General features: G+C 49.6%; 2 protein-coding genes across 2 annotated transcripts; both read right to left on the bottom strand.

Moving 5' to 3' along the window:
• Positions 1-448: 448 nt before the first annotated feature.
• LOC119101635 (uncharacterized) lies at positions 449-2,188 on the bottom strand. The gene is made up of 3 exons (XM_037225038.1): positions 2,168-2,188; positions 1,126-1,483; positions 449-858 (listed from the first exon to the last, which is right to left on the bottom strand). The coding sequence occupies exons 2-3, from the start codon at positions 1,476-1,478 to the stop codon at positions 687-689; spliced, it is 525 nt and encodes a 174-aa protein (XP_037080933.1). The 5' UTR covers positions 1,479-1,483; positions 2,168-2,188; the 3' UTR covers positions 449-686.
• Positions 2,189-11,698: 9,510 nt separating this feature from the next.
• Positions 11,699-13,129, bottom strand: LOC119101320 (uncharacterized). The gene is made up of 2 exons (XM_037224620.1): positions 13,076-13,129; positions 11,699-12,716 (listed from the first exon to the last, which is right to left on the bottom strand). The coding sequence occupies exon 2, from the start codon at positions 12,709-12,711 to the stop codon at positions 12,199-12,201; it is 513 nt and encodes a 170-aa protein (XP_037080515.1). The 5' UTR covers positions 12,712-12,716; positions 13,076-13,129; the 3' UTR covers positions 11,699-12,198.
• Positions 13,130-17,170: the final 4,041 nt, after the last annotated feature.

Below are 17,170 nucleotides of genomic sequence, written 5' to 3'. Positions count from 1 at the left end.
TTTAGCAAAGATTGTCTCAAAGTTATTAAGGCTTCGAAATATAGTTAAGGCATTAGGTATCATTGTACGCAGTAAAATACCTTTTGTAGAATTCAATGGAATCGACGCGTACCCATGCGGTCCTAGTTAATCCATTCGCAACCTCATGACAATCTCACTCTTGAGAGTCTGTCATTGGCCCTCCGCCTTGAGCAGATGAGGTTGAGCAAGAAAATCCCTTTGTCCCGTCACTGTTTTACCGTAGGGGCATTCAGTTATGGATCGAGTGCCCTCGTGTAGAATGACCATAGCACGTTCAAGATGATCAGGATTGTCCACGCTAACCTTTCGCAATGGTGACCCTGGGTAAACATCTATAAGGTTGTATGGACGAAAATATTTACCATGAAACCTGCATGAGCAATGAGTGCTAACATTAACTGTTCGCAACAAAAACAAAAACATTGGCGAAAACGACGCATTTTATTTTCCTTCAAACCATCAACGTAATAAATAATATTGCAGCGTGCCGTGAACGAGGAGCGGGTGAGAAACATACTGCTGCTAACATGTTTCCAGCGCGCATCAGACGCATGTTGACCCAGGCCAGCCGGCGCTGCCACCAACTTGGCAAGCGGGAAACGGAGATGGCGCTCCCAGAGAGGTACACGGCCAACGGCTTAGGGAATAGCCGGCTAGGCGACCGCTCATGCCCGCAGCTGGGCCACGTAGGCGATCATGTCCTCGTACTCGAACGAGCAGGTGTGGAAGAGCTTCTGGCAGGCGTCAGCGCCGAACTTGGACCCCATGAAGGCAGCGTAGTCGTACGCGCCGCGCGCGCTCTTCAGCGCCTCCACAGTCGGGGCCTCCGGCTCCCGGCTGCGGGGAAAACGACCATCGTCAGGTCACTGCGGGCCGGCTCACATCGTTAGCGCACAGGCTGTCACGGTGCAGACTGGACTGTCACTCGGCTCCGTACCAGATGAATTAAGCATTGAATGATGTGGATGTTTCACCTGGACGCGTAACTGGTTTGAAAGAGTACTTTCTAGGTTTCGTACTTCGGGTTGCGTCAGCAGCGCGGGGCGTTCGGCAGTGTACTGAAGGCCAGCGTGCGCGCCACAACACCCCCGGTCGTCCACTAACCCGAAAATGGTGAGGATGAACTGGTCGTCAGCCGTCAGCTGCTCCTCCGGCTTGGCCTCCAGCAGACAGACCAGCTTGAGAGCGCAGCCGTAGCTGTCCGAGGAGGAGACTAGGTTGAAGATGGTCTCCTCCTTGGCGCTGTCCTGAACGGAGCGCTTGCCGCGGCGGCCGGCCAGCGCGGCGAAGCCGACCAGACCAGCGCCGAGCGCCAGGCCGCCGACGCCGGCCAGCGCGGCGGCGTTGAGGGCGGTGCCGACGGCCACGGTGGAGCCGACCGCCGTACCCAGCACGATGATGGCCTCGGCGTAGGTGAGCAGGCCGACCAGGCCGAGCAGGACCAATGTCAGCTTCATGGTGACTGCGCACAGAGGCAACACCGCTCGTCAGACGGAAGGAGCTGAAAGCAGCCGGATACTGCAGAACAATCAAGTCAAGTATTTCGGTGAAATCTAGGCGTTCGTAGAGAAAAATCGGTGTTTCAAATCGAAGGGTTAAATTTGCATGATGCATGGGAAGGGCATTTGTCTCGCCGAAGACTAGTTTAGAGCGGGCCCATGCATGCAATGATGCATGCATCATTAAAGTTCTTAAGTGCCTGATGATGTGCTGACATGCATGTCGTTGATTAAGCCATGCATACCAAAAAAGCGACATCTATGTGGTTTCATTTCAGCTCAGGTAATGTCATACTCGCTCATAGAAAGAGGCGTGTATGAAGACAATAAAATGTCCCGTGTATGAACGCGTCACGCACACGATATACCTTGTTTACTTATGTTAATCAATGTGTGAAATATATTAAGCCGATCACCTTTATTTGACCGATATCGGCGTCACGTGTTTACCACCCGAGGAGCATCGCTATGAGAGATGGAAACGGGGTTGCCTGAGTGATACACGTAATCAGAACATAAGCATTCTAGCATGAAAACTCTTTCCACAGCACAGGCAGCTGAAATAATTTTGTTTTATGTTAGATCTCACGTCAGGCCTACTGTACCGTCCCAGCCTAGCTCCACGCGGCGCGCGGCTGGCGTCTCACCTGTGAGCGTGCGGCGGTGAGCTAAGGTGAGCGGCGGCGGAGGTGGTTTGACGGTCCTGCAGTCTGCGTAGGGCTTATATGCCGGCCACCGGGCTCGAACTCAAGGTCCATTGACACTGCGGCTGCGATCAAGCGCCGCCGGCGCTCCGGCCACGGTGAATGTAGGCCAGGCCCACTGACGCAAGGCCCGCCTCGTCGGTCCTTTCTTCCGCCCTAACAGGGTCCCCTCGGCGCGCCGAGCTGTTTGCCACCGAACCCACACATCCGGGCCCGGTCCCCGTCCCCGCGCGGCCTGGTCGCGGCCGTGCGGTGGCTTTGGTCAAGTCACGGATGAGGTGGACGGGAAGGAGGCACCCCGCTGCCCGCACGAGGCGGAGCGTCACTGCCCCGCCACGGATAAGCCGTTGGCGCGTTAGGGTGGCTTGCTTTCCTTGGCCTGAGGTTCCTCGGAAGTTACCATGGCAGATTTTCTGGACGTGATTGCGAGAAGTCTAGAACTTATGATTTTGGACATTGTTTAATACTACAATATGATTTATGGCGCCAATAGCAATAATCAGCATTTATTATGCCGAATGGAAATGGCACGGTTCAACAAATTTCGTTTAGAGGATCTTGGTTTTAGATATTGAATATTAAAGCACAACTTTTAATCACTTCTGGGTGCTCCTGACGGTCGTTGCTAGCCGGCACTGACATTTATTCTAATGTAAAATTTTTGATATGACAAACTTGGATAGTGCCCCCAGGCATACCAAAGGTTTCTTATCAACTTTGCCTCAATGACACTGTTCTTTTGACATTCTCAATGTCGGGATCATCCCTCGCTGAGGCCGCGTAATTGCTTCGTAGCTTTTCACTTTTGGCTGGCATCCATTCAAATATCAGAGCTATAATTATATTTTCAGTCGCCCAACGGCGATGATCTAATAAAAGGGAATTGAGGAGCAAGCTACTGGACACAAAGAGCTACTTGCTAATGGTACGTGAGCGATCCGATACGAAGACGACTCCCACTCTTGCAGTCCCAGTCCTGTCTCTCGTGTTCATTATCTAACTTCATAGACAAAGCTTGTTGATGTTAAAAAGCGCTAGCATCCGCATTAACATGATACTTCATCGGCTTGTTTCCCTGACTTGGCGTGTGAAGTGCTGTCTGTAAACCTACGCACGCAACGCCACGCCATTGCCAATTTCGTTTGACAGATCGTCTAGTCTATACCAGGGGTGAGGACTTTATTCCCACCCCTTTTATCTCTTCAGAGCCTGAAAAATCCAGACCAGGAACAGACACGCTTTTAAGGCTGGTCCATTTGTCAGCGTTGCCAGTTTTTAATTGGGACGTCTGTCGACCAGTTAAACAAATAAGCAGATAACAATCCAATTAACTCGCAACTTAAGGCGAGTTTCATCCCTCGCACCTTCTTGAGACTTGGTTGACTAAGTGGATAATGGGCAGCAGCTCCGGTGTCCCCGGCCGTCAGCAGATCTGAAGTGACGGCACGGTGCCACGCCGTGGTCGGTCAGCGCTGGTGGGTGGCAGGGGGAAGGAGAGCGCACTGGGGTCTCGATATCTCTCTGACATCGGGACTGCAGTGTTTCAAAAAGTTGGCATCGGCTCCGTCTTCTGGAGTTTTGGGATACTTCTCCTAGCCTTGCCGGAGCATCTTTATTTGAAATTTAGGCACATGAATCAGAGGAATCATCTGCAGAAAGCAGTTCCTCTGCAGCGGTGTTAACCTCGCCAAGTGCCGCCTGCGTTCCTACGGGCAGAACAGCTTTTAGCTATTTTGTGTAGCTTGCCACATAAATCATTGTAGGATCGAGCCGCTCCAGGACGCAGCTGATTTTAATGCCATATCTGATCTAGCTACCAAGCTCTGACACAAACTTTCAGCGCGGCCCGGAACCTGCAAATTCACGACTTTCGGTGGTGTGTGAGTGACCGATCGCACACCAACATGGGAGGCTACACAAATATCTGGACGCAGTCAAACTAGCATTGTGCTGCTTCCGTGACGATGTTGCCCAGGTTGTTAGACACATGAACCCAATCCTACATTTGGATGATTTCCGACAACTTCCGTATCTGTGTGCTGCTTTCATGTTAAATAAATTAAGCGCATCGTAAGTTTTACTTGAAAGGTGGGTGAAGCGCAAGAGACGCTGTGCTGGTGCGCAATAACGAATATTACTTCAAACGTCTTTTCCGAGCGAATTAGGGCGATGAAAAGGATTTAGCATGGCAGCCCAAGTCTTCTCGTCGTGACAAGCGCTGAGATGATGGTCCACAAGTCTCCTACATACAGTATACACATGCATGCTTAGGCGGATGCACTTACTCCATATGTGACAAGATATAACATGAAAGATACCTTTGTTCACAATGACCGCCGCCTTGAAATTTGCAAAATGACAGTGGAAAAGTACCGTGGAAGTGAATGATGAGCCTCTTGAAATTAGCCTTGACACACAGGCTGCATGTTCTGCCTACCGGATGCAGAGCATGGAAAGCCCAAACTCGTGCCTGGGGCCGGCATGTGTTCCGCACACACTCTCAAACCAAGGCAAATTTGGGCCTACCCCACACTGAACCGACACTGAAACCAGACTGCTCTTAGCGTCTTGGAGCGGTTGATCCTGAACATGTGTGATGTCAGCGGTCATTTTATGAACGTAATCCCAACACGATTTAATATAAATGCTAAGCACTTGAAAAACAAATGGACAATTTCATGAAATCAGCCATGTTGATCTTCATATTACACAAACGTGAGACTTCTTAACGGGCCAGTCCATTCTGAAAAGCTTCACGGAACTCGGCACGTTGTTAGGAGACGAAGGAGCGATAACGGCTGATCGAAAGGCATCCTGCCCCAAACGCGAGCGCCCTCCGAGAAATCCATCCGAGCGACGATTGAGACACATTTGATGGCGCTGTGGGCGTGGACACCAACCGGTTTTGACGGCTGGTTTCCAGGGAAAGGCCTATTGCTTCCTATTCCGGGGAAGAGTAGTGTGAGCTGTGGCGTGACGGCGGGCGAGGTATCGGCTCTGAGTGTAGAACCAGAGCTACGGACGATCTACGGCCCCCTGCGTGCTCTCTGTAGCAGCGAATTTGTAGTGCGACGTGCGCTTCATGACGCCTTCATAAATGGGAACAATCGATTTGAACAGTGGCACATCTCATAGCTGGGTTCAGATATGCACCAAACAAACACAAGCTGTTGGCTTATGTTGCTTACGATTGGTGTCTGTTAAGAACATTTGATATTTCCAGAATAGAGCGTGCAAAAAACGTCACTTAGAACTGGAGTCATGCTTCAAGAAAGAGGCAAAACTCGTGATTTCAGAAAGCTGTCACTCAACCAATCAAACACTAAAAAAAGAAATAACTGTCGTATCTTGAGCCTGCTACCAGCGCTTCTCGACATGCGAGCTATACGAGAGCGTGACGGCCGGGCCAGCTCTGGTCAGCTGGTCTGGGCCAGCTGCTCTGGTCGGGCTGGTTCGGGCCAGCCCTGGCCAGCAGGTCTGGGCCAGCTGGTGTGACTGGGCTGGCCGGGCCACGTATGACCGTGCAAAATCAAATTTGAGTACAGTTTTAATCGGGTTCACGCGGCTTTAGGCCTTCTTGTTAAAGTGTGTATGCGTGGGCCACACTCCCACAATATTCTCCAGACACACGTTGACCACGCACCCACCTTACATTTATCCAAGAGCACACGCAGAAATGCAGCACAAGAAATTCATCTGATGCCCAAAATTATAAACGGTAGCACAGAAATCAGACTGATACAGAAAACGGACAAAGTTACAGAGACTGATGGCGATAGAAAACATCTGCATTGAAAGAGACTAGAGCACTTCACAGATTAGATCAATCCATGAATTGCGGATCAATTCGACGGCCGGATTGGACCGGATCAGAAATTTCAGCCAAAATATTGATCAGGAGCGGCCCGGAATCCTAAATTTGCTAGCTCACATGAATGAAACAGATCGAAAGCCAGTTAAATTAAAGTCGTCACTAAATGATCCTTGAAATGTTCAATCGAGACATCAATTAAAAAAAATCAACTAATACAGTACAGCGGTTCCAATAACAAATGATACACAATCAGGCAACATTGTACATAACTCGGTCACATATTCCTCAAATACCCCTTCACATTAGTGCATCTCAAAGAATAAGTATGATGTTTTCTACAACCAGGTACCAAGGGTAATTTTTCCACCCGGCAGTTAGTTACTTGATGTAAGGTCATATTTGCATGCAACAATAATGGTGACATGATTGCATGCCATTGGGTAGATGCTTGTTGATTTGTGTTCTATCTATTCTACTCCCACTTGCATTACCCAGGCACAAATTGGAAGCCAACAATGCATTTGCATATCTCTGATTATCCTGTAATGGTTTAGAAGTTCTAAGGCACTCAACACAGAAAGTCAGGAAATTATTGTGGGTGAAGGTGCCACCCAAGACTTTCCACTCATGCCTCCAAGAAAGTTTTGTTTAGATTTGGGGCAGCTCGACGCCATCACCAGAGCACTTGGCAAGTGTAGCCACTTGAGATACACACGTTTATGAGATGTAAAGCTCCAGCAGTCAAGACAGACGTCGGATGACAGACGAAATAGACTTAACTCTCACACCACGTTTTCTGAATGCGGGAGGATTCCTTATTTGCATTTGGCACTCACAGCGCACGCGAAACGCTGAAATTGTCTTATCTATGAAAATATTACTTCAAAGAGCTGTGCGATGCACGATTATAAATACAATCGTTTTCATAATGTCCATTAGCAAAAAAGGAACAGTGAACAGTCGCGCGCGTTTATTGCTATTTTGACGGAGCAGGTCATCTAGCGGGAAATAGCTGTCGCAGATCATGTTGTTTCACTAGTTGGTGTGTTCGACAAAAGATACACACATGAATTATGATATATGAGTTGAGATGGCTGTTTTATTTATTCAGGAGGCGTACTAGTTGGGCGTCGTCCTGCGCTTGTAAACTGTATATGTTGACATTGTCGAGTGGCACATGGAGATCTGTTGCACTTACCTTGGAGTCGGAAGATATTAGATAATGTTTCCTTGCCTTTAGAGTATTGAAAGCAGAGACGGTTTTGGCCTGCGATGTCATGCTGCTTATTAATTATTGGCTGAGGTAAATGTGATATCAGTAATCATGTGACAAGCCTTGTTTGATCTGATGTTTATCCAACATTGCATTCCCAACAGGCAACAAGCTGCGTTAGGTATCTTAGCACCCAGTGGCTTATGACATATTTTGGTACATTTTCTTGATGGAAAGTAGCAAATCACTACAAGTTAAAATATTAAAATGAACTAAATTTGCTATCAAATTTTTACAAAGCCCTTGACGTGGAAGCGGATTGGCACGGGTTATTTGATAAATTGCTCTGGCAAGTCGGGCCGGGTTGGATTGAATTGGGAAACCTGAGAAAAGCGAATTGGCGGGTGAATTAGATCTGAACTAGTCCGATTAGACTTCTCAGACGTCGCACTTCCATAGGCTAGGGGAAGTTCATTGAAATAATCAAAATCAACTCGATTTAGGCAGCGGGATGTGATGACATTGGTTTGGCGTTTCTCTTTCGATACTTTCAGCAATGTTCGCGTGAGGTCATGCGGACTACAGTGACAGGCGCTGACACCACAGCGTTGAATGAGGTCCTTGTGATTTGTGATCGTAACATCTAACAGCGAGCCAGCAGGACGGTACGTTGGATAGGAATCGCTACACATATGCAGATTGTAAGACCGTAACAGCTGCATCAATTTCTGACAGCCAGTGCCTGTGCTCGAGCCAATCAGGTTCATGTTTAAATCACAGGCGATCACTATTGGGTAGTCATGTGTGGACATTATACATTGTAACTGGTTCTCCAAGTCAACGAGATTATCAGACACCTGCCGGGCTGTGTTAGTGGGACGTTGGTACAATGAACCGAAAAAATCTGTTTTGCTTTAGCGGGTCGAGCAAGCGTCCAAATAGTCTCAAGATTCGATGAACCAACGGCAGTATGGGGCGCTTTCAGAACAGTCACATCAAACGAGTCTCGCGCAACAACTGCGACTCCCCCGTAACCACTAGGCAGTCTGCTGTCTGCAGGCCGGTCACGTCGGTACAGCCGGTACCCATCAATGTTCAGCAGCCGGGCGGGGACAGACGGCCACAACCACGTTTCACTGAGTGCGAGGATATCAAACTGATGCATTTCAGCTAGACTGTGACGTAGATCTGGCAGTTTGGGCTTCAAACTTTGTATGTTTAGCTGCACAATGTATAGTTCACCCGCACGGCAATCGCCGGACGCCCGCCACCACACCCCTCCCCTACAGCCCCGGCGCCGCGATCGCTGCCCCGGCGCGCCGGGCGGCTGACACCTGAGTCAGGCCCGCGGCCGCCAGAGGGCCGGCCCGCGCTCACGCCCGCGCCCAAGCCGGCCAAGGCAACCCTGGGCTCGCCCCTGGCCGCAGCGGTGACCTGGCACGGTCCGCACTCAACAGCTGACCCCGCACGGCCCGAGGGCACGCGCCCAGCCGGGATCCAGGGAATTGGGGCCGGCAGAGCGGCCCGTACGATAACCTAGGCGACCGCCAAGGTCACCAATAGGCGGAGCAGCTGGCGATTTATTGCAGAACGCAGATACTAAAAGCGGGCAGACATTTCGTTATCGGTACTTAGCTTGACCGCTTCAGAAATCTGGAGCGGCCGGGTTTGTAGTCGCGTTGTTTACTCGGTACAAGAAGACTGAAGACCAGGCCAGCATCTCATAGTTGGGACCCAGGTAGGAGCATCGTTGCAATGCAACAAAACACTGGCCCACTGCGGTAGGTACTCAGCTTGTCTGCTCCAGGAACTGGAGCGGAGATGGTTGTAGTCGCGTTGTTTATAGGCTCAGAAGCCGCCGGTAGTTGTCACCTCGGGCCCAGTGGAAGTTGTCACCCCGCCGCGCTTAGTGGAACTCAGACCGAAGATCAGCCCTTCGGGTCACGTAACCAGTTTGTTCTCACGCGGCTTGCAAGCTGCGTTTTGATTCATCATGTCGCCCAACCTTTTTTCCACGCACGAAATTTCGTCAGCTGTCTCCCCACTTACTGTGACGGACATTGCTAGAAGGTCGCAAAGCATTTTCCGAATTTGGAAAACGAGGATTTATGTTTTCCTGTAGTTGACTTCCATTGAATTTGGCTGAGTCGCTGGGACAATGTGCAGAGTGCCGAGTCCATGCATTACATAGATAAAGCAACATAGATTTTGCTGTCCCGTAAAAAGAACTTGGATGTCATTGACATATTGTGTGATGTTGACGCTTTCATCTATGTGCACACTCAGATCATCTGAGACAAAAATTATGGACGGAAAGTGGTCTCAGAGAGGTTTTGAGAGGCTTGGAAATTCTCCAACAGCTTTGAAATGACTGATGGTTGATAAGTTGATTGTTGAATCATTCACTCGATAGTCGACTCCATGTAGCTCTCAACTGTCAATAAGCTTTGACATCAGGCCGATTTCGTTGATTTTTTTCAAAAATCCCAAGTGAAGAACAGAGGGATTCCATCACTACTTACGCCGGTAGTCATGTATAGGAACAGTTGAGCGGTGGAGCTCAAAGTCTTGCGTGGTTTTGGTCGGTTACAAACGAAAGTCGTTCCGTTATAGAGCGCAGGATAAAAACCGTAACACGATACCACACAAATAAAATTGGCCCACAGCTTCCAAAAGCGCATGTTCTTCTACAAGCGTCAGCACCGAGATGTTCGTGCGCAGGTGGTACGCGTTGCGTGGTGTTTGGCAAAACATATCGGTTTTAATGCTGCTGACCGTGAGGACTGAAACTTGTGACATAGGATGCTGACGGATGGGCCGAGCAAAAACATCGGGACCAAACATCGTGCGAGTGTCTTCTGAGCCAGTCCAGTCTCAAAGATGTCATATAAAAGGCACTGATGATGTCATATAAAAGGCCATACTGAGCGCGTGGATAATTAGCTGTGAAACATCAAAGTGCGAAGGAATGCGTACAGAATCAAGTGAGTTAGATGGGGCAAACGGGTTTACAGTCAGCCACATCGGGCAGTCCTGTCTTATCCTTTGGGACTTGTTTACACCTAAAGACCTTCATCCCGCAAAAAATTATGTTGGCTTAGGTGCCGAGCGTGCACAAAAACTTGAAGACAAATTCTGGGATACGAGACATATACGTAAGAATGAGTTGCGTGAGTGCAGGATAGCGTGCATATCAAAATGGACACAAAAAGGCACAAACGTTTCACTGTTCGTCTCTGAACAAGGTTTACCTACACTAGAGAGACGACGTGAGAGCAATGACACAAATGAGATGATTACATGTTTCACAATGACCTTGGCGACGAAGCTTTGCGAGCTGCATAATTAGCACATACTTAGCACATGCCATATAATGGTGCATGAGTCGCTTCTGCAGCGTAGATAAGCGTCGTTCAGAACCGAAGCCGAAAGAAGCAAAAGAGCGTTTTCTGGAGCCGACACAAAGCACAATACTTCGGTTGATCGTTAAATAGAAAAAAGTTTATTGGTGTCAGAGAGATGGCAAGGAGAAAACTGCTCTCTGCGATCTGCGGATGGCTTTCACCGCAATGCCGTAATGAATGCGGTCAGGATATCCCAGAGAGTACCAAGGGTGCCTAGAGTACCACAGATCCAAATTTGGTATGAACAATAGCTATTACTTCACTGATATGATACTGAATCAAAGCCAAATCAGATTAAAAAAGAGCCGAAAATATAAGCATGTATTATAAGAACCAATTCTCGGCACTCCATATTCTGAGGACTGGCTGTCTGCCATGCGGCATTTTGGAGACGAGTGCAGCAAAAATAGTTCTGGCAGGTTGTGGAAAGTGATAATGCTCAAACGGCCAAAAATGCAGGTCGGCATTAATATGTCCTCAAAATGCAAGCAAATCAGTTACTGCTGATAAAATATGGCCTGACTCACATCAACAACAGACTCAAGGGCACAGGTAACCGGTAGTGTAGCGGTTAAGCTGCACGCCTGGGAAACCAGAGGTACGGGGTTCGATTCTCCGTGGTGCCCGCCATTCTGCCACGGTGAGAGCCAGGCGACACCATATAGCCTCAGCGGCTGAGTGCGTCATAACGCCCCAATGGCACAGACTCAAGAGCACAAACGCAATGTGCGAGTTCACCTGGCTGCCCGAGCACGGCGGCCTCAAACGTCGTTCAAAGCCACCTTCGTCGGTGCTTTGCACCAAAGATACCACTGACCATGAAGCTGATATGAAACGCATTCGAGATGAAACTATGCAGTTAACGTGCAACATGCTTATTTGCTGCGGACTTTGATGGAAACATGACACTAAAGCAGCGCTCGTGAGCAGCCAAAAAGATCATCGATGTGCTCGCGACCGGACGTTTTGCCGGGATGCGCTAGCACTCCGCTGCTTTCGCTACCTTGTTGATATCATGCGTCACCCATATTCAGCAGATTAAATCCATCTTTCCATTGTTTATTGGTTTATTAAGCGCTCGTGCGGCGATCACCCGGAGAACACATCTACCGAGCAATCCAACCACATGAAAACGCACAAAACATCACATGGCACAAGATATGATACGCGACTGGCAACGAAACAGCAGCTGTGCGCGGCGCCGGACCAGGCTCCGGTGCCGGTGCGCGCCCCGTCAGGGTTGCCTTGCGGGGACTGTCACGCCTCCCCCGCCGCCGACTGCGCATTAATAAAGCTCCAGGTTTCACGGCGCAACGTTCGCGTCAAAGACGCCGATCGGGTGCCGCACGAGAATTTTGTCCCCAGGGACACATTCACGAGGCGCGCGCTGTGGGGCAGTTGGGGCGGGCGGGACCAGACAGCCTCCAATACAGAAAAATCCCTGACTTCGACCGCGTAATGGGGATGGTGGGATGAGGCCCTGACTTCGGCCACCTGGTGGGGATGATGCTAGGCTACGATGATGGGAAGGACGTGGGGCGAGCTAGGTCCGCAGGGCGCGCACGTACTCGATCATCTGGCCGTAGCTTGCCTCGCAGGCGTGGAACACCTTTTGGCAGGCAGCCTTGCCCTGCGAGGTGCCCAGGTAGGCAGCGTAGAAGTAGGCCTTGCGCGGCGTGTCGACCTCGTCCTCGGTGAGCGCGGCCGGAGCGCGACCGAACAGCTGCAGGATCAGCTGATCTTCAGCGCTCAGCTGCTCATCCGGCTTCGACTCGATCAGGCAGACCAGCTTGAGGGCGCAGCCGTAGGCGTCGGCGGCGGCCACCGTGTCCAGCACCAGGTCGGTCTGCTGGACGGCGGCCACCGAGCGCTTGCCTCGACGCAGCGCGAGCGCACCGACCAGGCCGGCGCCCAGCGCCAGGCCGGCCACGCCCGCCAGCGCCACGCCGGCGTAGGCGGCGCCCACGCCCACCGTGCCGGCTGTGCCGACGATGAAGGTGGCGTCGACCGTGAGAAGGACGGCGGCCAGCGCCAGCGCAACGCGAGAGAAGTGCATGGTATCTGCAGACAGGTGGGCTATGGTCAGAGGCTGCAGCGGTGCTCCTGGGGGCTGGCAGCCCGCCTGCTCCGGCACGGCGGGATCAGAGCTGTCATGATCCGAGCTTGGCATCAGCATAGCTGTTAACATTAGAAGGAACAGTACAGCGACAACAAAGCTGCAAATAGCGATAGTGATTCGAAAGAGACACACATAAATAGCTCAGATTACTATAAGCGCCTGCGAACTACTACTCACAGTGATACACAGACAAGCTTCTCTACATGCAAATAAACAGATAAAGAGCTATGACCTGCTACCACATACAAGGCAATCCAATATAGGAGAGGACAGACTAGGCACGGTCATGCTCCCTGCCTACCAGAGAAAGAAGACAGAGGTTCTGGCCGTGAAACCAAGGAGCGTATTGCTCGCTGTAGCGAGCTGGTCGCTTATATAGTGGTGGCAGGCCTGGGGGCGTCGTGCCACCTGTGTGGTGCCCCCCGATTGGCACGGCTGAAGGACAGCAGCCCCCCCCCCCCCCCCAGCCCCGCAACCGCCTCGCGCGCTGCCGGCCGGGCGGCGGGAGACCGGAAATGACCTTCGAGGTTTGGGATGGCGAAAGACACGCGGACGCAGAAGGTGCGTGTGATGTTCTAGTGTCAGCCCAAGTCAATCGCGCGTGCGCTGCGAAATGTGCGCGACCAACGGAGGAGATGACGCCACAGTGTGTGTCATTGCTTTTTATCCAAATTACTTGGGGCATGGAGGAACTGCTGCATAGCGCTTACTGCTCGATGAACTAGACTCATAATTTTGCTATTGAAAATGGTGCTCATTGGCTTTGCTGAAGAATGTTGAGTTGCCTGGGCTTTTGGTACACTTGTCGTTTTATCTCTTGGTCGTATTGGATGGTTGCTGGCGAAGAAAACGCAGAGGAAATGACGACGAAGACGACGAGATAGACGATGAGAAAACGGAAGCAGAAGCATTCTCAGTAAGCAAGCAAAGGCAAGTCTTGCGCGTGGCGCAGAGATCGGGTACGCGGATTTCGTGCGAGGCATAAAAGTCCAGATTTCACGCCCTTGACTGCTCTGCACGTGTGTTAACTCTGCGTTAATTTGCAACAATGGAATATCTTCCACCTTAAATGAAGATCACTCAGTCTTCAGACATGCGAGCATAACTCAGTCTTCAGACACGCAAGCATAACACAATCGGGAGAGCTGACCGCTGATTCAACCTGACTTGGCGTGTTTGCAGTGGAGCCGGGTACAAACGTGATCCTCACTGGGTGAGTGGAGGGCCTGTTTTCCAAGAGGCCCTTCGGGATTAAGAAAAATGTACAAGGGTGACGCCATGAACTCTGGTACAGATTATGGCACAGCTTCTCGCATAGGTGCGAAGCATACTTTGCGAAAATGATTTGTTCCTGGTCAAGTCCCATTGTTGAAGTGTGATTTCATTGCAAAAGACTATGAGGTTATTAAAATGATTTCCTCCCAGTGATAAAGCTTCAAGAAACGCCATAATGGCTTTCGCCCTTTTGGGTCTGCTATTTGGTGTTTGCACATATTGTAACAACTATATGCATGGTTAGCATGTAGATAACGATGCGCTATCGGCTCAGAACAATGATTCTCGAACAGCTCTTGTCATAAGACAATCAGCCCTACAAGGTCAGACGGGACAAGTGAACTTTAATGATCTCCGTCGACTCTAGATCGTGTGCAGACGTCCGACGCACCCCTATCGTGTGCAGACGTCTGACGCACCCTCTATCGTATGCAGACGTCCGACCCACTCCCTATCGTAGGCAGATGTCTGACGCACCCTCTATCGTGTGCATACGTCTAACGCATCCTCTATCGTATGCAGACGTCTGACGCACCCTCTATCGTGTGCAGACGTCTGACGTACCCTCTATCGTGTGCAGACGTCTGACGCACCCTCTATTGTGTGCAGACGCCTGACGTACCCTCTATCGTGTGCAGATGTCTGACGTACCCTCTGTCGTGTGCAGACATCTGATGCACCCTCTGTCGTGTGCAGACGTCTGACGCACCTTCTATTTGATTCCGATCACGAGCATGCTGTTCTTTCTCAGCGAAATTGCAGGTTCTGTTGTAACGGCTTCACCTCATCGGCGTTGCACCACCAAGCATTAAGTTAGACCTGTACTTTATGCCCCTGTCACACGCGTGGGTGGGAGAATAAGAACGTGAGTACGAGTACAGAGACCGTTTTGAGCACCACGCAATTTTATGTCCGAGCTGCATGACCCTGAGTCGGGGTCCGATTCTGCTTCCTTTGTCATTTCGAGCGCACAAAACTACAAATTCTGGAAGGCTGAGCTTGAGTTCGAGTCTCGGTTCTAAAGTGCTACGTTGGAGTGCAACAATTTCCTGCTGGAGTGTTTTGCAATAAGAATATTTTCACATCACATTGCTTGGCATGCATATCGTGTTCACTGGGTCAGCCATGGGGAAAACCCAATATCGTTATGTCATTGGGACTTTACCAAGCACCCATCTGTTGAGACTGTATGGTGTCGCTTACCTCTCATCCCGGCAAGAAGGGCGGGCACCGCAGGGAAGCGAACCCCGCACGTCTGGTCTCCCAGGTGTGCAGTTTAACTGCTACACTACCGACACACCAAAAAGATATTGGGCTGGGTTTTTTGTGGCGGACAAAATTTGTATCGCATTTATTCGGAACGCATTTCTTCATACGCGAAGCTTAGAACGCAAATCTGCATGGAACATCTCTTCATACGCAAATGTTCGCACACAAATCTGTGCATAACTTTTCACGACTCAAATCCTTGTACGTAAGTCTTCGTAAGGAAATATTCGCATCCGCTAAACTGCTTATCCGAAAATCTTCATGACAGAACAACTTTGCTTGCGCAATTCTTCCAATCGCATTTCTTCGCATACGCATTTTTTTGCATGTCGTATATTTGTAGTGCATTTCTTTGCGCATGCACATCTTCGCATCGCATTGCCTCATGCGCACATTTCTTTGTGTCGTATTTATTCGTATACGCCAGCATTGTTATCGCGTTTGTTGTATGCGTGTCTCCTTGCATCGAATTTATTTCCGTAACATTTTTATACATCTCACCCCGCATCGCGTGTGTTTTGCGTAAACGGTCCCTTGCATGAAATATGTGATATAAAGAGCAGAAACGGTGGTGTACGACTAAATCTGCTTTATTTATGCTGGAAGTGACATGGCGTCAACCGATACTTGTGTGCTGGGCCCGATGGAGCTGGCTCTTACAACACAGAATTGTGACCCGCTGGAAAGATATCACGAAAGATTCTCGCATGGCGCTATTTGCTTATCCTTCCTGTTGTTCCGTTGTTTGCCTTCGCTATCCCTTTCTTATACTGTCTCTTAGCTGTAGTTCCCCGCCTTAACTGCAGGCCACACTCTATCATCCCAAAGAACACATAATAATGTCCTGTAACTACACATGGCCCCGCGTGACTGATGCATGACATAACCTTCCTCTGATGTCTGTTCTCTTTTCCTGCAGCTCAGCTGGTAACACGATACTCGGACCAATGTGCCACAAACATTCGGCATGCGACAAACAAAGCGGCGAGGGCACAACAAAATACCAGGAACCGCACGGTTATACGTACAGTTACCGCATTCATAACTATTTCGGGCTGAGCTTCTTATCTAAGAGACTGCTAATGCTATTTTATCGTACTCAGTCCTATACATATGAATTTGAGAATGACATCACACTTCTGTACCATCTTGCCCATTACCTGATCATGCATATTTGCTCTCTCCCCCGCATCCAAATATTTGCAAGTGAGAATAATCGCGATGGGAAGACAGGCGCGTGCGAAAAATGGAACACGAATGATTGAATATGCCAAAAATGCGGTGCAAACAATAGCGTATATAGAGAAGTGCTTTCCGAAGGCATGCGCATGCGAATCAATGCGATGCGAATAGTTACGTGCACGAAGTTTTGCAGATGCGGAGTTTAGCATTACGACGATTTGTCTTCACGAACTTTTGCGTTCTTAAAGAATCGCGCCTACGAAGATATGCGTATGAAGAAGTGCTACATGAAGATACGCGATATGAGAATGAACGATGTCAAATATTTGCTCACGAAGTCCTGAATACGAAAAAATGCGTACACAGTAATGTGACACAAAACTCTGTCCAAGAACCGTAGTTTTTAAACCTAATTCAGCATAGCCTAAAACCTTTGTTCAATCCAACCCTCTAAAATGACGGCTTCCAGACCTATCTTATGACGTCTCGCGATTTGAGTATTGAAATAGTCATCACTGTGTGATTAGCTAGCCTTTGAGAGAACAGAAAAGTGTTTTTTAGTCCACACATCTTGTAAAAAATGCGTGTGGGAACTAAGTGGCTGGTTCCAATGAACACGAAAGTGTGTTTGGTTCGGGACCTAAATTATATGCGATTGATGATCAAGATG

Source organism: Pollicipes pollicipes, unplaced genomic scaffold, assembly GCF_011947565.3.
Source record: "Pollicipes pollicipes isolate AB1234 unplaced genomic scaffold, Ppol_2.1 Scaffold_4881;HRSCAF=5763_pilon_pilon_pilon, whole genome shotgun sequence".
Lineage (NCBI taxonomy): Eukaryota > Metazoa > Arthropoda > Thecostraca > Pollicipedomorpha > Pollicipedidae > Pollicipes > Pollicipes pollicipes.
This window is presented reverse-complemented; position numbering and strand designations above follow the sequence as displayed.